At 58.7% G+C, this 23,987-nt stretch overlaps 1 protein-coding gene across 1 annotated transcript; it reads left to right on the top strand.

The window, feature by feature from the left end:
- Positions 1 to 2,962: 2,962 nt before the first annotated feature.
- GRK1 (G protein-coupled receptor kinase 1) lies at positions 2,963 to 15,041 on the top strand. Its single transcript, XM_055426865.1, has 7 exons — positions 2,963 to 3,652; positions 6,179 to 6,306; positions 7,904 to 8,061; positions 8,696 to 8,779; positions 10,961 to 11,085; positions 12,501 to 12,702; positions 13,799 to 15,041. Exons 1-7 carry the CDS (start codon positions 2,963 to 2,965, stop codon positions 14,095 to 14,097), a joined length of 1,686 nt encoding a protein of 561 aa, XP_055282840.1. The 3' UTR covers positions 14,098 to 15,041.
- The last annotated feature ends 8,946 nt before the right edge of the window (positions 15,042 to 23,987 follow it).

Raw genomic sequence — 23,987 nt, 5'->3', positions numbered from 1 at the left:
ACTAGGGTAAGACAGAGAGTTTTTAGACTTGACACCAAAATCACAATCTATAAAAGAAAAAAACTGAAAAACTGGACTTCAAATGAAACAGCAGAAAAGCAAGCAGTCCAGTTAGAATATGGTCAAAAGATGTGAAGAGATATTTCACCAAAGAGGATTCATAGATGGGAAATAAACACTTGGATAAATGTTCAACATAATTGGGCAGTAAGGAAATGCAAATTAAAAGCACAATGGGGTATCACCTATCACAAGAGTTGAAATCAAAAATAGCGACAACTCCAAATGCTGGTGAGGATGCTGAGAAACTGGGTCACTCCTATGTTGCTGGTGGGAATGTAACGTAGTAGCTATCGTTCAATCGCTAAGTCATGTGCGACTCTCTGCGACCCCCTGGACTTCAGCACAGCATGCTTCCCTGACCTTCACCATCTCTCAGAGTTTACTCAAACTCATGTCCACTGTGTTGGTGATGTCATCCACCCATCCATCTTGCGCCATCTGGGGAAAAGTTTGCAGTTTCTTAAAAAGTTAAACATGCAAATATTGCAAGTACCATGTGACCCAGCAATGCTCTTGGGCATTAATCCCAGAGAAACTGAATTTTATATCTGCGCGGATATCTGTATGTTTATAGCAGCTTTATTTATGATAGCCCCAACTGGAATCAACCTAGGTGTCCTTCAACAAGTGAATGATTAAACCAGCCATGGTCCACCCACACCGTGGAATACTACTCAGCAGTCCTTCAGGTGTGGGTAGCCACCTGCTTGCCTCCAGGAGTCACGCTGAGTGAAAAGAGCCAGTCCCCAAAGTTATACAATGTGTGACTCCACTTACGTGGCGTTGTTGTTTTTCTGCTGGAGACTTGTGTCTGACTCTTTGCGACCCCATGGACTGCAACATATAACGTGCTTGAAATGACAGCTTTATGGAAATGGAGAACAGCTGAGTGGTTTTCAGGGTTCAGGACAGTGTCGGGGTGAGAAGGGGGTGGCTGTCTATGAAAGGGGACCATGTGGTGTCGGGGTCCTGAGTGCTGGCCGTGTCCACGTCAGCATACGTGCTTTGATCCTGCGCTGAGTGGGGGCGATGCTGTCATTGGGGGATGTGGCGAGGGCGCGGGGGCCTCTGCATTACTTCTTATAACTGCGTGTGAGTCTGCACTTCCTCTGAGTAAAAACTTCAATTTTGAAAATGGGCCCAGTGAGTTTGGGAAGCTCTGTGTACTTGACTCTTTCAGAGCCAGGTTCGCTCTTCCGTCTCTAAGTCCCGTGATAAGCACATCTAAGGTGGTTTGTCCTGTGCTTCCCAGGAGGGGGCTCAGAGTTCATCCTGCAGGCTTCGCTGTCCTCAGCCCCTGCCTCTCTGGCTGCGTCCTGACCTCAGCCCCAGGCCCACCGAAGCAGATCTTTCTTTTTCCAGGTGATTCGAATGCCTGGCGCCACTGGGGGCACCGGCTCAGGACGCAGAGTGAGGCGCGCTGGCGGAGGGGCTCCAGCCCGTGCGTGTGCGGGGGCTGCTGGCCCACCTGGTCCCTGGCGGGTTAGAGAAAAGGTAGGGAGGAGCTGAAGCAATCGGCCCAAGGTCACCTGCTAGGAAGGGCCGGGCTGGATGTGCCAAGCCGCCCTCTCAGTGGCAAGTCCTCTTTTCCGCCTCCCCAGCTGCAGCAGAGTCCGCCGTCTCTCCCACCCCTGCAGAGCCTCCCTGCCCTCTAGAGCCCTCTCCTCCCACCGTGGAGGCCGGTCACCTGGCCTCTTCTGGCTGGGGCATTCTGCATTTCTGTGGCCCTTCACTTCTCCCTTCTCTGTCACCAACCCCCGTCACTTCCTCGTCATTCTTTCCCTTACCATGGGTACTGAGTACCTACTGTGTACCAGAACACGACCAACAAGGCTATGCCGAGGTGAACCCCAGGTGCCCCTTAAGTGAGCCCCAGGTGTCTCAGGTGAGCCCCAGGTGCCCCTTAAGTGAGCCCCAGGTGTGTCCCAGGTGTGTCCCAGGTGTCTCAGGTGATCCCCAGGTGCCCCTTAAGTGAGCCCCAGTTGTGTCCCAGGTGTGTCCCTGGTGAGCCCCAGGTGAGTCTCAGGTGCCCCTTAAGTGAGCCCCAGGTGTGTCCCAGGTGTGTCCCAGGTGAGTCTCAGGTGAGCCCAGGTTGAGTCCCTGGCCTCTTCATTCCCCTGTCTCCATGGGGCCTCAACTCCAGGTGCAGTTAGTGTGTCCTGTGTCCCGTTCTATTTCCACCTGAACGCTTCTCTTGGCATTTCTGCTCCACCAGCCACACAGGTGAGGGCAGGGGCTGACAGGGAGCTTATTCCTCAGCAAGAGCCAGGGTTACCCTATGGTGAGGGTGCCACCAGCCTGACACGCTGTTCTGTGTCGGGTCGGGACAAATGTCAGTCCTCACATACTGACCGGTCCCCTGGCCAGTGTCTCGCCTGCGGACAGGTGGCAAGTCTATTCCTAAACCGTCATCCACTGGCCTTCTCACTGATTCTGTTTCTAAAGACAAAAATGGCACATGGTGGGGAAAACCAGCTGTGTTCATGAACTGAGGCTCCTCCTGGACCCCTGTGTCCCCACCAGGAAACAGGTGAGGTTCTGGCCCGTCCGCTCGGGCCAGCGGGCTGGACGGGGCAGCTCCCATGAGGCGGGGGCTCCAGGCTCGTGAGGTGGGCCTGGACCCCGTGTGTTCTTCCTCGCAGGAAGGAGTGGGCAGCACAGCCTGGCTAATCCATCTGCGAGCAGCTTAGGGATTGTCTTTTTCTGGCACCTGCTCACTGCCCTGCACGTCCTCCACTCTGGCCGGGATTTAGCCCGAGCTGCGTCAGCGGGCTTCCCGGGGCTCCCGCCGCCCGGCCAGCCTCCCATCCCGAGGGCGGGCACGGGCCACAGGCCAAGGGCAGCAGGTCAGGCCAGCTGGGGACGCGGGAGCCGGACGTGGAGAAGGCCCGGTGCCGGGATGGATTTCGGGTCCCTGGAGACGGTGGTGGCCAATTCAGCCTTCATTGCGGCCCGGGGCAGCTTCGACGCGAGCAGCGGCCCGGCCTCCCGGGACAGGAAGTACCTGGCCAGGCTCAAGCTGCCCCCGCTGTCCAAGTGCGAGGCGCTCCGGGCGAGCCTGGACCTGGGCTTCGAGGGCGTGTGCCTGGAGCAGCCCATCGGCAAGCGGCTCTTCCAGCAGTTCCTGCGGGCCCACGCACAGCACGAGCCGGCCCTGCAGCTTTGGAGGGATGTTGAGGACTATGATACGGCTGACGACGCCCTCCGGCCGCAGAAGGCCCAGGCCATCCGGGCCGCGTACCTGGACCCCCAGGCCCAGCTCTTCTGTGGCTTCCTGGATGCGGAGACGGCGGCACGGGCCCGGGAAGGGGCAGGGGACGGGCTCTTCCAGCCCCTGCTGCGGGCTGTCCTGGCACATCTAGGCCAGGCCCCCTTCCAGGAGTTCCTGGACAGCCTCTACTTCCTGCGCTTCTTGCAGTGGAAGTGGCTGGAGGCCCAGCCCATGGGCGAGGACTGGTTCCTAGACTTCAGGGTGCTGGGACGGGGTGGCTTCGGGGAGGTGTTCGCCTGCCAGATGAAGGCCACGGGCAAGCTGTACGCGTGCAAGAAGCTGAACAAGAAGCGGCTGAAGAAGCGGAAGGGGTACCAGGTGGGCTGTGCTGCTCTGGGGGGCGGCCCTGGGTGGGGGTCGGTCCCCTGTGCCCCCTGGTCGGGCCTGCCTGTCTGCACAGCGGCTGAGCGCCTGGCCAGGGCCGCAGGCGCGGGTGAGGCTCCACGCTGGGCCTGCGGCTCAGCTTGTCCGGCTGCTCTGAGCTTCCAACCCCGCACCTGGGCCGGGCCGGGTGGCCGTCCTCCTCAAAGCATGGCCCGGGCGTAGCTGGCGAGGGTGGTGTGCCACCTTCCTTGTCCTCCTCCGTCAGTTGGTGTCCCCACGAGATGCAGCAGCCAGTGCCGGGAGGCTGGATCAGTTCCTCAGACCCCTGGCTTCCCGGCACTCCCTGGTTGTGCAGTGAGGAGGCTGCCCAGGGCGTCCCTAGGGCTGGTGCGGGGAGGCCGGGGCACCTGGCTCAGCGCTGCCCGGATCTTGGGGAGGCAGGGGTGCATGGGGGGCAAAGGCCCCCTACTGTGCCTCTGGCATCAGGCTCCGTTCGGGCGGGATCAGAGAAAGCGGCTTAGTATCTCGGATACTCGTCTCTGGCCGCGCTCCGTCCAACGCTGGCGTTCCCGTGCTGGGGCGAATGACAGCCCCCCTCAGCACCCTGCCCAGGGCCCCCAGTGGCACTCTGCCCGATGGACTCTGGGGCAGCGGTCACCCTCGGGGCCATCTACCTACAGTCTTAACCCAACCATTAGGGAACTAAGCTGCTTCTCTCCCGAGTTCAGGAACCTTACTGAACTTTTACAGTAAAATGTGCCTAAGATATCCCCATGCAGTGGGGAGAAAGGGCTTCCCAAATCAAGACGGGCTCTTGCCCTCACCCAGCACAGCTTTTAGAAGCACGTTAAACGGGCTTCATAGGGTTTTAAGACGGGCTCTTGCCCTCACCCAGCACAGCTTTTAGAAGCACGTCAAACGGGCTTCATAGGGTTTTAAGATGAGGATAGAAAGTGCCCAGGGGTGCGGGGTGGCTTGGAAGGGTGCTGGCCAGTGGGCCTGGCTGATCTCCACTGTCCAGAGGCCTGGACGGGAGGAGAGGAGGGTCTGCAGAGGCGGAGCTGGAAGGGAAGGCCAGAGCTGACGGATGCCTAGGGACCCGTGTGACCTCAGGGGCGTTTGCAAGGCTGGTGGTGGGAGCCCCCTTGCTCGAGGCCCCAGGAACCCCAAGTCCCTGTGCACGACGGGTCCCCGGGCTGTATCCTGTCCCTGCGAAACGGGGCTTGTGGGGCACGTCCCTCAGTTACTGCAGCTGCTCTGTTGTTGTTCAGTGCTCAGTCGTGTCCGACTCTGTGGCCCCAGGGACCGCAGCACGCCAGGCCTCCCTGTCCACCACCAACTCCCGGAGCTTGCTCAAACTCATGTCCATCGAGTTGGTGATGCCATCCAGCCATCTCATCCTCTGTCATCCCCTTCTCCTCCTGCCTTCAATCTTGCCCAGCAAAAGGGTCTTTTCAAATGAGTCAGTTCTTCTCACCAGGTGGTCAAAGTGTTGGAGCTTCAGCATCAGCATCAGTCCTTCCAGTGAACACCCAGGATTGATCTCCTTTAGAATGGACTGGTTGGATCGCCTTGCAGTCCAAGGGACTCTCAAGAGTCTTCTCCAACACCACAGTTCGAAAGCATCAATTCTTTGGCGCTCAGCTTTCTTCACAGTCCAACTCTCACATCCATACATGACTACTGGAAAAACCATAGCTTAGACTAGACGGACCTCTGTCAACAAAGTGATATCTCTGCTTTTTAATATGCTGTCTAGGTTGGTCATAGCTTTCCTTCCAAGGAGCAAGCGTCTTTTAATTTCATGGCTGCAGTCGCCATCCGCAGTGATCCCGGAGCCCATGAAAGAAAATCTACCATTGCTTCTACCTTTTCTTCTTTTATGTGTCATGAAGTGGTGAGACCAGATGCTACGATCTTAGTTTTTTGAACGTTGAGTTTTAAGCCAGCTTTTTCACTTTCTCTTTCACCTTCTTCAAGAGGCTCTTTAGTTCCTCTTCACTTTCCGACGTTAGAGTGGTATCATCTGCATATCTGAGGTTGTTCATATTTTTCCTGGCGATACTGATTCCAGCTTGTGATTCATCCAGCCTGGCATTTCATGTGATGTACTCTGCATATAATTTACATAAATAGGGTGGTAATATACGGCCTTGTGGTACTCCTTTCCCAATTTTGAACCAATTGCTCTGTTCAGTTCAGTTCAGTCTCTCAGTCATGTCCGACTCTTTGCGACCCCATGAATCACAGCATGCCAGGCCTCCCTATCCATCACCAACTCCTGGAGCTTGCTCAAACTCATGTCCATCGAGTCGGTGATGCCATCCAACCATCTCATTCTCTGTCGTCCCCTTCTCCTCCTGCCCCCAATCCCTCCCAGCATCAGAGTCTTTTTACAACCTCTTTAAAAATGTTTCTGCAACTCCATGTTTCACTGGGACATTTTCTGGTTGGCGGAACTTGGCTGCTTGGGCGGTTTTTCTTCCCTGCCTGAACCTGGGGGCTCGCCCCGCTCTGCAGGGTGCCATGGTGGAGAAGAAGATCCTCGCCAAGGTGCACAGCAGGTTCATCGTGTCCCTGGCCTACGCCTTCGAGACCAAGACGGACCTCTGCCTTGTGATGACCATCATGAACGGAGGTGACATTCGGTAAGGCTCCTCTCGGCCTCGTGGGAGCGGGGCCAGGAGGGCTTGGCTGACTGTACGCAGGGCTCTGGGGCCAGAGGGGCTGCTTCCCACACGCTCAGGATGAGTGAGGAGGAGAAGCCCTGTCCTCACTGAGCCTTCCTCTCTGTCTTCTGGTTGCTGGTCCTTGGGGCGTCTGTGGTCTCAGTGAGGTGTGGGGACCCCGGGGGCGACGGCAGAGCTGGAAGCACAGTGTGAGGACGTTGGAACCGGGGCTTGGCCGTCAGCCTGCGGGGAGGACTAGGGGGTCTGGATTAGCAGGAGACCTGGGGGCCTGACCCTGGGCTCTCAGGGGGGAAAGTCCCCGCCGATCAGCTGGGCAGCTCGGCCACTCTAGGCCAGCGCCGGTCTGTGCGACGGGGATAAGGATAAACACTGGTGCTCCGTGGCTGCTGCAGAGAGTCAGCTAGGGCCTCTGAGACACTTAGGGACTCACACGTCCCTCCCGAGTGTGCGGGGCTGTCGCTGGGCCCCGGCCCCCGTCCAGGTTCTCCCGCACTGAAACTCGGCCCGTTGAGTTGTTAGCCGCCTTTTCCAGGTGAGGGGCTGAGGCTCTGGCTGAGTCAGCTGTACGTGTTTGTGGAGGAGGAGCAAAGGGTCTGGAGCTTGCGAACAAGAGAACGACCGAGACGCTCCGCTTGCCTCCACCCGCCCGCCGTGCCCTGCAGGGTGCTGGGAGCGCGGTGTGCCTCGTGTGTGCGCGGCCCTGCGCTGTGCTGGGAGCGCGGGCAGCCTCGTGTGTGCGCGGCCCTGCGCTGTGCTGGGAGCGCGGGCAGCCTCGTGTGTGCGCGGCCCTGCGCTGTGCTGGGAGCGCGGGCAGCCTCGTGTGTGCGCGGCCCTGAGCTGTGCTGGGAGCGCGGGCAGCCTCGTGTGTGCTGGGAGCGCGGTGTGCCTCGTGTGTGCGCGGCCCTGCGCTGTGCTGGGAGCGCGGGCAGCCTCGTGTGTGCGCGGCCCTGCGCTGTGCTGGGAGCGCGGGCAGCCTCGTGTGTGGGCGGCCCTGTGCTGTGCTGGCTGTCGGCCTGCACACTGCACGAGCCACACTGGGCGAGGCTGCCCGCGCCACCCTGGCCCCTTGTAGCCTCGGCTGTGCCACACTGCACTGCACAGCACGGTGTTGTTATACTGCGTTATATTATATTATTCTGCACCATACTCTGTTACACCAGGCTGCACCTCATGCTGGAGCAGGCTCCTAGGCTCTGGGCCAGTCGCTCGCGTCGAGCAGGGCTCGGGCTGGTCACGGCCTGCCTGCACCTCCCTTTGCCTGGCTCCTTCGCTGGTGGCTGTAAAGTGGCTGTGGGGCCCATTTCCCAGGCCTGTGGGCCGGGGTGGGGTGGGGGGCTGGGAGAACCACCTGCTTCTCCCGGTTGCAGCTCTGGAGAGGGACGAAGAGGACTCAGAGGGTGAAGTCCCCAGGGCCGGGGTCCCGGCTCTGCCACGGGCTCCTAGGGCCAGGTGGCCTCAGCCCTCACCGTTTCCCCAAGATATTACTTCCCGTCAGAACTGCGGGCCTGTGGCTTGTGGTTGTGCTAGAGATGCACGGGCTCCTGGTCTGCCCCAGGTACCACATCTACAATGTGGACGAGGAGAACCCAGGCTTCCAGGAGCCTCGCGCCATCTTCTACGCGGCCCAGATCGTCAGCGGCCTGGAGCACCTGCATCAGCGGAGCATTGTCTACCGAGACCTCAAGCCCGAGAACGTGCTGCTGGACGACGATGGTGCGGCGGGCTCCCTGCCCCCCCGCCTCCCCTCCCGCCTCCCCTCTGCAGCCTGACGGGTTATCAGCAGCGGAGGGACCAACTTTGATAAACGCTGGTTATAGTCCCACAGCAGAGACCCAGCTGACGTCTGTTTATTGTTCCCCAAGGGAAATCTGGAGCACGACGGGGCGCCCAGAGCTGCAGGGAGTTGGTCCAGGCGGGAGGGTGTGGAGCTGTCAGTGAACAGCTGGGCTACGGCCGAGTTCTCACCCCTCACTTTCCTTGCTGCCTCTGTGAGGAGTCAAACGGGGCTTCTTATCAGAAAGTGACTCCAGAGGCCGAGGCCTCCTCCAAGTGACTTTAGAGCCCCCTCCCCATCAGAGGCTGGACGGACACCTGGCGTCCCCACGGGTCGAGGCTGCAGAGCTTGCGGTGCCCCGGAGTCCAGCTGCAGGCATCGCTGGATGCCCCCGTCTGTCCCCAGCGAGGAGTGGGGGCCCCTGTGTGTGCCCGTGCTGTGCTTGTGCAGGCGTGCATTCCTGGTATGCATGTGTGTGTGTGCAGAAGCTGGCCAGGGATCCCGCGGTTCCAGGAAGACAGGCGGCCTCTGTTCGTGGGGCCGTAGGTGACCTGAGCTGTGTTTGCTCTCCAGGCAACGTCCGCATTTCTGACCTTGGGCTGGCCGTGGAGCTGAAGGAAGGACAGACCAAGACCAAGGGCTACGCAGGGACCCCAGGTGAGGGCGCCCTGTGGACGCAGCCTCTCTGGGGACGGGCCAGGGCCCGTCCTGGGGTCCCGTGGCCTCAGGTGGGGGGGTATGGTGAATGCTGGGGCGTCGGAAAACTGCTCCCTCATCCGTGAGTAGGCAGGGAAACAGCTGGGGGCCTGCACAGCTGTGCGGAAGTGGCACCCGGGCCCACCCTTGGGGATGGAAGCCCCCAGCGCTGCCGTGGACAGAGCCTGGGGTCTGTGCTGAGGGTGGCAGGGCAGAGCTGGGAGGGAGGGGGCACTGGGTGGAGGCCGGGCAGGGGCTCAGCTGTGGGCATCCTGGGGGGCAGACTGGGAGATGGCCTCGGGGGGCGCCTGGCCCAACCCTCCCCATGCCTCATTGCCATGGGGAGACCATGCAGTGGGGGCTGCCCTTGTCCAGAGTGTGTGTGTGTCTTCACATGAGCGTGCCTGGGGGGTCCTGCCCCCATGCCCTCTCACCCCCAGAGGGTGGGAGCAGAGGCTTCACAGCAAGGGATGGCATGGGGCTCTCACCACTGAGGCCTCCAGGGGCCGCTGGGCACCCAGACTCACGTGCAGACCTCCTGCCCGCTCCCGACAGCCCTGGGTTTCTGCAGGCTTTCTCAGCAAATCTGCTCCTCCCCTGTTTGTTCAGCTCTGAGGGGAAAGAGGGGGCCTGGGCCTGGGGCCTCTGGGCTTTGTTCTGTCCCATCCTGTGCCCTCAGCTCCTTTGGGGGCTGTCTGTCCCCACGGTAGGTCTTTCTCATCTAAGGCTTTACTTAGGAAAAGGTTCTGTCTTGAATATCCGGATCCTGGGCCAAATCTCTGAGGTTCCTCCCTGGGCGTGAGCGTGTGAGGTCGCCTACTCTCGCCTCTTCCCGGGAACTACGTCCTTAGGAGAACACCGCAGGGGCCCCTCCCCGGGGCCAGGACGCAGGCCGCTGGACCGCAGGCGCGGCCCGCCCCGCTTGCAGGGGCCCTGCTGGCCGCCAGGGGACGCCGGGCCTCCCCGCTGGACCGGCCCGCCCCGCTTGCAGGCGCCCTGCTGGCCGCCAGGGGGCGCCGGGCCCCGCCGGGCGGGCGCTGCGTCCGCCGCTGCGCTGAGCCGAGCCCTGGCGGTCGGGCGCCGGGTGTGGCCGCGAGCAGCCCCGCAGGCCTGGGGTCGGGGCGTCCGGGGAGGGCTCGCGGGGCCCTGCGCACCTCCTTCCCCGGCCCCGCTCCCTCCGGCCCGGGTCAGCCGCAGTCCGCCCACGCGGGAGACGGGGTCCCCGGGGAGCCGGCACCCTGTCCACTCCGCGCCGCCACCGAAGGCCGCGTCTGTGCGTCCGAGCGGGCGGGCGGGGGCCCGCGGGCCGTCTCCCGCGGCTGCGTCTCCGCGGGGCCTGCTCCGGGACGATTCCGGGGAACGTGTCCTTCTGGAGTCTGCGGCACCTGGATGGCCGTGTAATTCCCTGAAGGGAGGCTGCGTTCCGGGCCAGTGATTCTTCTGAGCTTGACCTGCAGCCCCTGAGAGAAAGTCCTGTGGTCACGTTCCCCTTGGGAACTCGCCACAAACACGGGCAGACCCTGCAGGGCTCAGAGAGGCTGGAAACAGACCCACGTTCAGCTTTGGTTCGGGGGGACATCCAGTCATCCGAGCACAGAAGCCCCCGACTTCCCGAGCACCCCTCTGCCCCAGGAGTGCCCCCACGGGCCCCAAATGTTGCCTGTCCACTTCCCCACGTGCCAGGCTGGCCTCCGCACCAGGCACACAGTGTTGGAGGCTGGGGCGGGCTCCAGGGTGTCCCATTCAGCTCCTGGGGCCCGGCATGTGACCCAACTCCCAAGAGGTGGAACACACAGGCCACCAGTGTCCAGTCCACTGTTTGGACACTGGGGCTCCAGCCTCTCCTTTTGTGCCCTTTTGGGCAGCAACCGAGCGCCTGCCTCTGACCACAGTCCCACGAACCCGCAGGCCCCTCACGAGTCACCTACTCCATCTGCCGTGGGCACCAAAGTGGGGCGAGACCCACCCTGGGTCGGGGGGTCTCTGCTGGGAGTGGCCGTGCCTAGGGGTCACTCATGATGGGGGCACCCCCGGGGGGTGGGGGTCTGCCCCATGTGTCACAGTGCAAGGACCCTGCTAGTTCCAGGGAGACGCAGTGTCTGCTCCTCTTGCTGGCCGCTGAGTCTCGCCCTTCCTGCCCAGGGTTCATGGCCCCTGAGCTCCTGCGGGGGGAGGAGTACGACTTTTCCGTGGATTACTTCGCGCTGGGTGTCACGCTGTACGAGATGATCGCGGCCAGAGGGCCCTTCCGAGCCCGTGGAGAAAAGGTAGGTGCGCCGGCGGTCCTGTGTGTGTGGGGGTCACAGGGGCAGCGTCCCCTGCTGACCTGGCGGTGACCCTCTGTGGGAGAGCACTGGGTTCTCGGGGCAGGTCCTCCCTGGGCAGGAGGGGGACATGGAGACGTCGTCCCTGGTCTCCAGACGCCAACCTTGTCCCAGGAGCAGCTCGGCCTGGGGGCTCTCCTCCCGGTGCTGACCGCAGGCCGTGCTCCAGGCACGGCAGCGTCCCTGGGTGTCACGGGGCAGTGGGCACTGAGGGGCTCTGGGCCAGGGAGGCCCACTCCTGCCTGGGATGCTCTGCGCTGCCCAGCAGGGCCGTGAGCAGAGGCCTTTCGGAGGTCCCATCCGTGTTCAGAACAAGAAGAGCAAAGCAGCCTGTCCCGTGGGTGCCACGCTACCCAGCTCAGAGCCGGGGTGAGGAGGCCCGGTGTGGACGGCACTTTAGATGAGGCCTGTCTGCTGTGCCCGCGGCCCCTCGGCCTTCCTGGAGGTCTCAGCCATCCGCCTCTCCTGCTAGACCACCGAGTGGCACCCCTACCCAGTCCCCGCGCTTCTCCCAAGAACAAACTGGGTCCCCCAAGAGTGAGGACCTCCGCCTTGACAAACGCACGGGGCTGTTCTGTGTCTGCACCTCTGCCTTGAACCAGTGAGTCTCCCCAACCTCGGCTCAGAAGAGCAGCAGGATGGGGTCCACGCCGGCCTCGGGACCAAAGCCCCATCAGGGCCTGTGCTGAGCCCACAGCCCTGCCAGGTTCCCTGTGTTCTGGTGAAAACCAACATAAGGAGCTTTAATGAGAAAGTGAACTATCATGGTCTGTCCATTCTCTGGCCCATCGTGGTCCCTCTGAATATTCTGTGGTTCATCCTTGGTCTGTTCGGTGGTGAGGAACCCTGGATACACCCACGACACGGACAGGTGTCGAACCTGTCATGATGAATGCAAGAACATGGACCCGGAAGAGTGACTCTAGATGATTCCACCCCCGTGAAGTTTTAGAAGTTTCAGGAGGGGCAAATCTGACTGACAAGGAGAGGCCTGGTCAGTGTTTGGCTGAGGTGGGGTAGAGAATTCCAGGGCGATTGTCAGGGAGCTCCCTGCTGATGGAGCCACTGGAAGTGGCCGCTAAGCTCTGGGGAGCTGGCTTGAACTGTGGCCCCATGGACCCCGTGGACGCCTGCCCCTTAGCAGCTAGCGGGGACAGTCATGGGGGTGCAAGTCTCCACCTTCAGGGTATCGCGCCCTGACTGCGAGGCTGAACCGGTCCATGGGAGGGTGCTGTGCGCCCCTCCTGAGGCCGGGCTGCCTGGGCCGTGGCACAGCTCTGTCTGCAGCTGCGGGGGGGCCAGGCGCGGGAGAGGCCCCGAGGAGTGACTGGGTGGACGGTGCTGCACCTGCCATGTAGGTGGAGAACAAGGAGCTGAAGCAGAGGATCCTGGAGCAGTCGGTCACCTACCCCGACAAGTTCAGCCCAGCCAGCAAGGACTTCTGTGAGGCGCTGCTGCAGAAGGATCCTGAGAAGCGCCTGGGGTTCCGGGACGGCTCCTGCGACGGGCTCCGCACGCACCCCCTCTTCAGAGATGTCAGCTGGCGGCAGCTGGAGGCCGGTACTGCCTGTTGGGGGCTGGGGCTGGGTGAACTCCACGACTGCCCTGTCCCTTGGGCATCTGGAAGCTCAGTGTGAAGCTGGTGGGGTGGGGCGGGCGGCCTGGGCAAAACCCCCGCAGCGTCCTCTGCGCGACGGTGCCATGGGCCCCGTCCCCGCTCGTCACAACAAGCCCTGGACCGGCCCTTCTTGGGTCGGGCCTCTCGGGCACCCTCGGAGGTGACAAGGGTTGGATAGGTCTTGTTGAAGGCACCCTGACCTGCCTTTGTGCTAAGCACCCGAACCCACGGCTGGGCGCTTCCTTTAAGGGACCCATGAGCCAAGTCAAGTGGGATGTGAGTTTGCTGCTGGGTCTTTTGTGAGCAGGTGCAAGTGAGCATGGGCATGTGTGCATGTGTGCACTTTACGAGTGTGTGCCCCTGTGAGTGTGTGCTCGTGTATCTGAGGTAGAGTCATGAGGGACCCGCCACAGCCTCCGAGCCACATCCCAGGAGCTCAAGCCTGCGACCTCACGGCCTGACGCTCTTGTAGGAGTCACTTTTGAGGGAAGGGTCGGGTGGAGGCAGCCCCGGCTGAACCTAAGGTGCCGGCACCCGGGGAGCCACCCAGACCAGCCCTGGGTGGGGTTGGTGGTGTTCAGGGGGCCTGGCAGCCCGAGTGGTCAGCACCTGGGAAGCGGGAGCTGGACTTCCATCCCAAGGCCACACCTGGCTGGGCTGACCTGGCCCGGGGTCCACACGGACAAAGGTGGGATGAGAGGGCAGGCATTTATCCTGAGCATCCGGGTCCACCTGCATGCCGGAGCCTGGCTCAGGGCCGGGGGCATGGCGGGGTGGGGGTGGTGAGGCTGGGATAGTGCCCACCTTCATGACAGGCTTCCGGGGAGGGCAGAGGGGGTGGCAGGTGTGGGCTGGGTTCTAATGACAGGAGTCCAAATTGGACTGAGTGTCCAGCCTTGCTTGGCACCCTGGGGGGAGCGTCTCAGGGCTCATCTCCACCAGGGCAGTGTAGGGGGGACAGATACACAGGACTCTCAGCAAGCAGCCCCCCTGGCCCTGGCTTTCGGCTCAGGCCCCAGGTCTCCTGTCCCCTCACAGGGATGTTGACCCCGCCCTTCGTCCCGGACTCCAGGACCGTCTATGCAAAGAACATCCAGGATGTGGGTGCCTTCTCCACAGTCAAGGGCGTGGCCTTTGACAAAGCGGACACGGAATTCTTCCAGGAGTTTGCCTCAGGCACCTGCCCCATCCCCTGGCAGGAGGAGATGATTGAGACAGGTGTCTTCGGGGACCTGAACGTGTGGCGGCCCGACGGGCAGATGCCGGATGACATGAAGGGCGTCTCTGGGCAGGAGGCAGCTCCCTCGTCCAAGTCGGGCATGTGTCTGCTTTCCTAGGCGGGCCACGGTGCCTGGTGGGTCAGCAAGGCCTCCCACTAGCCACTCAGCACAGGAGGAGGAAGCTGGTCCAGCCAGACCTCCTGCACCAGGTCAGGAGCGCCAGTGGGAAACAGTCCACTTTTTGGCACCATTTTACTCAGAAAGAATCCAGCGTTGGTTTCCGGATTCAGTCCACCCTGACACACGAGTCTCCAGGGTGCTGGCGCAGATGAGCAAGCTGGCAGCAGTTTGGGCAGCGGAAGAGGGGCTGGGCTGGGGTTCCTGGCACCTTCATGGCAGCCGGCCAGGTCCTGGCTTCTCAGGGTTGGTGCAGAGGTTGGCAAACCCTGGCCTCAGGGCTTGTGGACCCCCCTGGAGAGGACAGACTGGGGGCCTGGCCCGTCTCCCTCAGTGCCCAGCTCCTGGACCCACCGCAGCCACCAGTAACAGTGGGGTTGGGCTGGTCCCCTCCAGCATATCAGGGGCGCTGAGTCCAAGGCGTCCAGGAGGAGGGAAGGGCATAGGGCCCCGGGTTAAGACAGGCTGCCGGCCAACCTCTGGCTTCCCTTCCTCCTGAGACTGTCTCCAGCCAATGACGCCTGCGTGCTGACCTGTGTGGCTGGGCAGCTGGGGGCAGAGCTGTCTCCCTGCAGGCCTGCCCTCTTGCTGCCTCTGGGCCTGCAGAGCCTGGCCAATGCTGGGCCGGTCTAGCTTTGTGGGGTTGGCTGCCTGATGGCCAGGGCAGGCCCCTCTCCGTCTTGAGCACCCCCTCCCTCAGACCACGTCAGTGCAGTTAGCGCCCCCGCGGCCTTGGGAGAGCGTGATCCTGAGAAGTCTGACCTTGGAGGCTGCAGCTCAGCCACCGGGAACCGTCGGCCCTGCTGGTCTGGAGCCACTTCCCCGGCGGGTGTGGGCAGACAGCTGTTGGTCAACGCGAGAGGGCAGCCTGCTGGTGGGATGTTTCAAGTGTATCTTTGGCCGCTCGTGCACTGAGGACATTAAAGCCCTTTCGTGATGAATAAACCTGCAGGATGGGTCTCTCTGCTGTGCACTGGTCACAGAACGTCCTGGAATGGCCCGGCAGAGCCGTCCGGCGCTCCTGGTCTGTGACCTGGAACTGCCACCCAGACCCTGACGCTGGCTTTTTGTCCTAGGACAGGACATTGTCATCGGATGGCTGTAGACCTCAGTCGCCTACCGCAGGGGCAGGAAACGCCACTTCTGGCCTTTCGCAACCCATTTCATCTGCTCCAGGCCCCCGTGGCCTGAACAGAGAGGTTTAACCCTCAGGGGCCGGGAGTGGCCTAACGGGGAGTCAGCACCCCCAGCGAGGCCCCTCTGCCTTCCTCTCGCGCTTGGATGGCCAGACAGTTGGGGTACAGCTGAACTTCACATAAACAGCAAACAACTTTTTTACGTGTGTCCCAGATATTGCATGGAACATAACTAACAACTTATTCAGTACTTTTGGCATTTTAAATCTGGTGCAGCTGTGGCAGAGGATACGCTGGACCTACGGATCAGCAGTTATTCCAGCAACTAGTGGGTCTGTGTGGACACAGTCACAGAAGCCTCACACGGGGTCTCAGCTGTCTCTCTCTCGTGGTCTGCTCGGGGACCCCCACCCCGATAAAGTGACAGCAGCCCCATGCAGGCACAGGCAGCAAAAGTCCTCTAGTCACTCCGCTTTTATTTTAAAAACTTTAAAACTTAAACTATCACATAGAAAAAAATGACTCAACAAGGCCCACACTGATGGCAGGCTTCTCCACAGGGGCAAGGAGCTGGGGCCGGCTGGTGCCCACCAACCCCCTCCCCCTGCTGCCCCCCCCACCCCGCGCTCCGCCTCCCCCCCCACCCTCCCCCGCCGGCCCCCTCCCCACCCCACCCTGCCCCACCCGACCCCGCCGCCCCTCTGCGGACACCGAAAGCAGCGCCCAAAGCAGGAACTTAAATGTCCCATCCTGAGGCTGGAACTGATCCCTTTGTCCATCTTTCCCAGCTGAGCTGCAGGGAAGGCCTCCTGCTCCCGGCCAGTGAAACCTCCGGGCCCGGGCTGAGGCCGCGGTGGGAGGTGCGCAGGGCGGCTCCTGGTCGGTGCTCACGGTCGCTTCGTGTGTCTTCGGGGACCTCTGCTGGGGGCTGTCTCCGTGCAGACCCCCTGACCAGGCACGCCTGGAGGGGTCTCGTTGTCACTCCAGCTGTCCCCCATCACGCTGGGCAGGGGACAGGCCATCCAGCCCAGATAACGGGCTGTCTGCAGCCCCATAGGCGGCAGCAGCAGCTTGCCTGTCGGCCCTGGGAGGGTGACCGCTCCCCCAGGAGAAGCCCTCGTCCCTGGCTCCCTTGAACCTCTGCGGTCGAACCTCAGGACCCCTGCAGGGAGCAGGGTGGGCACTGAGGCCCTGTGGGCGTCACACCAGGAGCCCAAGGACATGCCACTCTTCCCCCCGGCGGTGTGCTCTGACGAGACCCAGGTAAGAATGTCCCCCACTGCCCCCCACCCCCACTGAGCATATTTCCTTATTAACCTAGAGAAGCTGAAAATGACTTCACTGAAACTTTTGTTTGTATTAATAAAAAACAAAAAATGCAATTTCTATCCAAGTAGAAATGGGTAAAAATAGAGTTTGAAAATAGGGATGCGCTCTCTAGACTGTGCTGTGGTCCCTGCCACACACTGTCCTTCAGAATCACACAGACGCACGTGCAGATGCACACGGACACACACACACACACAAATACATGTGAACACACGCATAGACATGCACAAACACGCAATCCACACACACGCGTACGCACAAGTATACAATAGACACAGAGACAGACCCATACGTTTATATGAAACACACGTGCACACACTCATGCACTCACATGCATACTATGCACACACACACACGCACACGTGTGCACACACGCTCACATGTATACATATACACACGCACACTCATGCACACATATACATTCATGCACGGTGCACTCATGCACACACTCACACACACATGCACACATGTGCACACACGCTCACATGTATACATATACACACGCACACTCATGCACACATATACATTCATGCACAGTGCACTCATGCACACACTCACACACACATGCACACATGTGCACACACGCTTACATGTATACATATACACACGCACACTCATGCACACACTCATACACACACTCATACACACATGCACACACTCATACACACATGCACACGTGCACACACGCTCACATGTATACATATACACACGCACACTCATGCACACATATACATTCATGCACACAGTTCACTCATGCACACACTCATGCACACACGTGCACTCATGCACACATGTATACATATACAAATGCACACTCATGCACACATATACATTAATGCACAGTGCACTCATGCACACACACACACACATGCACACACACATGCACTCATGCTCACATGTATACATATACACACACTCATACACACATGCACACATGTGCACACACGCTCACATGTATACATATACACACGCACACTCATGCACACATATACATTCATGCACAGTGCACTCATGCACACACTCACACACACATGCACACATGTGCACACACGCTTACATGTATACATATACACACGCACACTCATGCACACACTCATACACACACTCATACACACATGCACACACACATGCACACTCATGCACACGTGCACACACGCTCACATGTATACATATACACACGCACACTCATGCACACATATACATTCATGCACAGTGCACTCATGCACACACTCATGCACACACTCATACACACATGCACACACTCATACACACATGCACACGTGCACACACACTCACATGTATACATATACACACGCACACTCATGCACACATATACATTCATGCACACAGTGCACTCATGCACACATACACACACTCATACACACATGCACACACACATACACACACACACGCACACGTGCACACACGCTCACATGTATACATATACACACGCACACTCATGCACACATATACATTCATGCACACAGTGCACTCATGCACACACTCATACACACATGCACACACTCATACACACATGCACACGTGCACACACGCTCACATGTATACATATACACACGCACACTCATGCACACATATACATTCATGCACACAGTGCACTCATGCACACACTCATACACACACTCATACACACATGCACACACACATGCACACTCATGCACACATGCACACACGCTCACATGTATACATATACACACGCACACTCATGCACACATATACATTCATGCACAGTGCACTCATGCACACACTCATGCACACACTCATACACACATGCACACACTCATACACACATGCACACGTGCACACACACTCACATGTATACATATACACACGCACACTCATGCACACATATACATTCATGCACACAGTGCACTCATGCACACACTCATACACACACTCATACACACATGCACACACACATGCACACACACACGCACACGTGCACACACGCTCACATGTATACATATACACACGCACACTCATGCACACATATACATTCATGCACACAGTGCACTCATGCACACACTCATACACACATGCACACACTCATACACACATGCACACGTGCACACACGCTCACATGTATACATATACACACGCACACTCATGCACACATATACATTCATGCACACAGTGCACTCATGCACACACTCATACACACACTCATACACACATGCACACTCATGCACACGTGCACACACGCTCACATGTATACATATACACACGCACACTCATGCACACATATACATTCATGCACACACTCATACACACACTCATACACACATGCACACACACATGCACACTCATGCACACGTGCACACACGCTCACATGTATACATATACACACGCACACTCATGCACACATATACATTCATGCACACAGTGCACTCATGCACACACTCATACACACATGCACACGTGCACACACGCTCACATGTATACATATACACACACACACTCATGCACACATATACATTCATGCACACAGTGCACTCATGCACACACTCATACACACACTCATACACACATGCACACACACACGCACACGTGCACACACGCTTACATGTATACATATACACACGCACACTCATGCACACATATACATTCATGCACACAGTGCACTCATGCACACACTCATACACACACTCATACACACATGCACACTCATGCACACGTGCACACACGCTCACATGTATACATATACACACGCACACTCATGCACACATATACATTCATGCACACACTCATACACACACTCATACACACATGCACACATTCATACACACATGCACACGTGCACACACGCTCACATGTATACATATACACACGCACACTCATGCACACATATACATTCATGCACACAGTGCACTCATGCACACACTCATACACACACTCATACACACATGCACACTCATGCACACGTGCACACACGCTCACATGTATACATATACACACGCACACTCATGCACACATATACATTCATGCACAGTGCACTCATGCACACACTCACACACACATGCACACATGTGCACACACGCTCACATGTATACATATACACACACACACTCACGCACACATATACATTCATGCACACAGTGCACTCATGCACACACTCATACACACATGCACACACACATGCACTCATGCACACTCGTGCACACACACTCACATGTATGCCTATATGCATGCACACTCATGCACACACATGCACACTTTTTCCCCATCTCTCTCTAGATCCAGAGTTGCTGGCACAGCCCCGCAGCCTCCATGTCTGCACACTCTGCTCTGCTCCCCATCTGGGCAGGTCCTGGTAGCCCGTCAGGCCCTACTGTGTGTACACATAAGTCCCCTTTTTTTCTGAAGCTGCATCCCACACTTGTCTGAGTGGAGCTGAGGCCCGGGAGAGGCAGAGACACCTTGAAGGAGGGGCCCCCGCCCAGAGTGTCTCCATGGAGATTCTGGGGCTATTCAAGTGATAGGAGCTGATTCTGATAAACACAATAACTAACTAAACCTAACTGCTAATAATCATGCAACCTGAGCTCAGTGAAGGCTGAGGTCACCTCCTCTTACTCCCTGATAGAACCAGCCCCTCCGCAAGTGTCCGGACCCACAGGTGGGGCCTGAGCGAAAACCTAGCGTCCACCTTACAGGCCTTCTGCCAGCCAAGAGAAGAATAATTTGAAAGGAGAACCTCAATTTGAAAGCACAGCATTAAAATAAATATTCGCTAGACTCTCAGGCTTTATGTAGACAATTTCAAATGAAGATTAAATAGGCTTGATTTGATTTTGGAGAAATCAAACCTCATTCCCTCAGTGAGAGAGAACAACAATTTTGCAGGTCAGTCGCCTTTTGTCTAAGATGCAGGGCTGTGGGGAGAAAGCTTCCAGGGCCTGAGATGATGGGGGCAGTTGCCCTGGGGGGCTCCCTGTCCAGCTCCTCGCCAGGCCCTGCGGGTCCATGTCGCTGGGGATGGCCACCTCTCCCTGGCATGGCAGAGTTTGATAAGGGCCGCGGGCAGGAGGCCAGGCCTACGAGGGGCAAGGTTCTGCCCACACAGGCATTGTCCTGCACGTCCAAGGAGACAGGGGATCTGAGGCCAGGAAGGCACCCTCCCTCTGGGGAGTCAGGGGTGGGCTTCCCATGGGGACTGAGTGCCTGAAAGGTGAGCCCCCTGCTCAGGCTTGTTCGGGGCTGGGAGATCACTGTTACAGGCTTTCTTGCGAAGCCCAGGGTGTTGGTAACTTAATCCATCCATGTCCCCAAGAGCATCTCCTGTCTGGCCCATCCCTCACTGCCTCAACGGGCGCGGGCGGGTGGGGCCTGTGTCTCCTGGCCTCCCATCTGCATTATTCATCCCCGGCTCCTGCAGAGTGATCGGTTACAGGCGTGCTCTGCAGTCTGCCCCACGCCAGCTCCTGGGCTCTGGACCAGGCTCCCACACATGTTCCCTCAGTGACGAGGGTCCCGCCATCACAGGGCTGAGGACCCCTGCATCTGGACCCCACCAGGCCTGCGGCTGCCACAGGGGCTTCCTGGCTGATTCATGGGGGTCTTCTAACCCCTGCCTTTTCAGGGCCCGCAGACTGCTCTCTGCTCAGGCAGATGGAGGTGACGGGTCCTCCTGGGGCAGGGCCGGGAGGACCCCGTGGAGAGGGGTGCATCCAGAGGGGTGCCCACCTGGGTGGGAGCCGGTGTCAGGAGGGTGGGGCTGCCCTTACTCGGCCTCTGTGTACACGGTGTTACCGGGTGCCTGTCGTGAGCTGGACGCGGTTCTCAGCGGGGCCTCAGTGAACCCGGTTTCCTAACAGGACTGAGTGGGCGCCGGGCTCACCTGCCCACCACCCCAACGGCACTGTTGATGACTCACCCTCCCTTCTCGGGCAGCCGGTCATGAACTCTCGAGTCTCCTTGATTGTAATTTAAGAAACGCAGTTCTAGACTCTTCTTCCTCTGCCCTGTTCCAGCTGGAGCCCATGAAATCTACCCTCCGAGGAGGGAGGTCTGGGGCAAGGTGGATGGGTGGGAGCCCCTGGACTCTTCCTGGAAAGTGGCCCCCCAACAGCCTGGACGCAACATGGCCCCCCGAACCCTGCACCCCTCCCCTGTCAGCATCCTCTTGGCCTGAAAGCCTGGTTCCCAGTCCTGCTGCTCGTGGACCACCCGGGCCCCTCAGACTTCTCCCTCCAGGGGCTCTGGTTTGAGTTCCAGCCGCTGGGATTATTAATGGCCCCCAGGGGGTTCCGGCGCGAGAGGAGGGTGACACGCTGGTCATCAGGAAACCTTGGTCGCCCCTGGGCCGGGGCCACACCCCTGGGGATTCCCATTTCTCCTATCTTGTCGGTTCCATGAGTGCTATCATCGTCTGCTCTATAACACACCAGCAAGTTTATTTCTCCTATTTCTCACTTTTAAAGCTATTAAAGGGCAGGTCTGTATGACACATCTTCATGGTTCTCTTAGTATCTTGAACATAGAGGAAATTCAGTAAATACTTGTTGACTGCATGAACAAAAGATTAAATTAAATGTCTGTAGTCAGGTAAATACACGCTTTCCTATTTGGAGGATGTAATTACACCCTGAAATGGGACTGACCTGGTTCATATCTTGTTTCTGCCACTGACCAGCTACTTGACTTCAGAAAAGTTATTTAAACTCTGGGTGTCTCGGTTTCCTCATCTGTGAAATGGGTAGAATATTGCACCAATTAATAAAGGCAGATGTGAGCAGGGTGAAATGTCTGATTCGTGTTCAACTAGCATCACCCTCATCCTTGACCTCCACCTGCCCATCACACCTGAAAGGTGACTCCAGGTCGGCGCAGGGCCTCTGGGTGAGACCCTCTGAGGGGATGTGGCTGTTTCTGGACGGACTGGGGACCTGAGTTCAGGTGAGGAGAGTGGAGGTAGGGAACCTTAGAGTCTTCAAACATTTCACACACAACAGGAAGGAACCTGGTGCTAGGGATCATGACTGTTTTAATCAATTATCTTCTTAATGTCAGTAATAATTGGTCCAGACTCTCTGACTGTCCTCAGACCGGTAGAAGACAGATTTCCTCATCTTCTCATAATTGCCTTTGCAAGAGCTAAATTAAATTATGTTTCAAAAATACCCTGATCCCAGACTGTGGCTCCCTGAAGAGTTGGGCTGGACACTGGCATCCTCAGGCCGAGGCGGGGGCACCAGGGGTCAGTCAGCTTCATCAGCCTCAGAGCCAGCATACCTGCAATCGTGTTGTTTGGGCGCTTGTGGGGGAGTCTGGGGGTGGATTCTCCCATCCAAGTACTAACCAGGCCCGACCCTGCTTAGCTTCCGAGATCAGACGAGATCGGGCGCGTTCAGGGTGGTATGGCCGTAGACTGGGGTGGATTCTAACGATGTCTGCCCCAGGTGCGCATGCAGAGTCTGCTCTGGTCACGTCCATCTGCCTCCTGGACCTTGGTTTCCTCACCTGGGTGGGGGAGAACCCCGATGGGGTGCCTTGTGGGAACCCGGACACCTGCCGTACTCCTCAGGATCCCCTGCTCAGGGGGCGCAGAGACAATTTCCAAAGACCTGTCCAGCTGCAGTGGCATCTAAAGCCTCTGGCAAGAAACGTGTTTACTGGAGGTGTCGTTTCTGGCAACACGAGCACATTCTTTAAGAAGGTCTCAGCAGATCTTTGGGACAATAGGCACGGAATGAGGCCCGTGTGGCGGCCCCGCCAGCCGTACCCCGTCCCGGTCTGCACCAGTCACCTCCCTGGGCCCGAGCCTCCCGCCGGCCTCCTGGGCCTACCCTGCTGCCCTAAAAGTGCCCTCTGTGACCCTTCTGACACGGGCTCAGCCGGGCACTCCCGTAAGGCCTCCTGCTGTCCCCATGTGCCCGGCCACCTGCCTGGTCTGCCTGGGCATCTTTCCCAGATGGCTGCCTGGCTCCATGTCATGCCCTCGGGGTAGCAGGACGTCTGCTCTGGTGGGGACCAGAGCCTCCTCCTCCCGGCTTCACATGGTCCCGCCTCTGGCAGCACCGCTCAGGCCCACCTCGCCCTCGGGTACCGTATTTCTTCTCTGCTGTCCCTTCTCCGCCGAGGGCCCACTGTACCAGGACCTCTGTCCCCTCGCCCATCGGTCTTTCCCGAGTGAAGGGGACGGCATCTAGGATGCAGAGTGACTGTCCGTGCAGCTCATGCAGGGCACACGTGGGTGAACAGTGCTGCTTTTCACACTTACAAACCACGCACGTGATGTTCCACTCGCTTCAACACCACGCACTCACATTTTCGCTCCACGCTGCATTCCTGCTGGTTTTTCCTGCTGGTGTCTGCAGCCCCACCACGCAGTGACCCTGGTTCTGGTCG

Source organism: Moschus berezovskii, chromosome 13 (genome assembly GCF_049115385.1).
Source record: "Moschus berezovskii isolate FMDL1 chromosome 13, NW_MosBer_1.0, whole genome shotgun sequence".
In the NCBI taxonomy this organism is placed as follows: Eukaryota; Metazoa; Chordata; class Mammalia; order Artiodactyla; family Moschidae; genus Moschus; species Moschus berezovskii.
The sequence above is the reverse complement of the archived record's forward strand: the minus strand, read 5'-3'. Positions and strand labels throughout refer to the sequence as shown.

What these genes read in the sequence shown, in the direction of transcription:
- GRK1 (XM_055426865.1), top strand. Translation starts at nt 2,963, where the DNA reads ATGGATTTCGGGTCCCTGGAGACGGTGGTGGCCAATTCAGCCTTCATT. An exon ending in GGGCTACGCAGGGACCCCAG is followed by an intron (nt 8,780 to 10,960) that starts GTGAGGGCGCCC and finishes CTTCCTGCCCAG; the next exon opens with GGTTCATGGCCCCTGAGCTC. An exon ending in CTGGCGGCAGCTGGAGGCCG is followed by an intron (nt 12,703 to 13,798) that starts GTACTGCCTGTT and finishes GTCCCCTCACAG; the next exon opens with GGATGTTGACCCCGCCCTTC.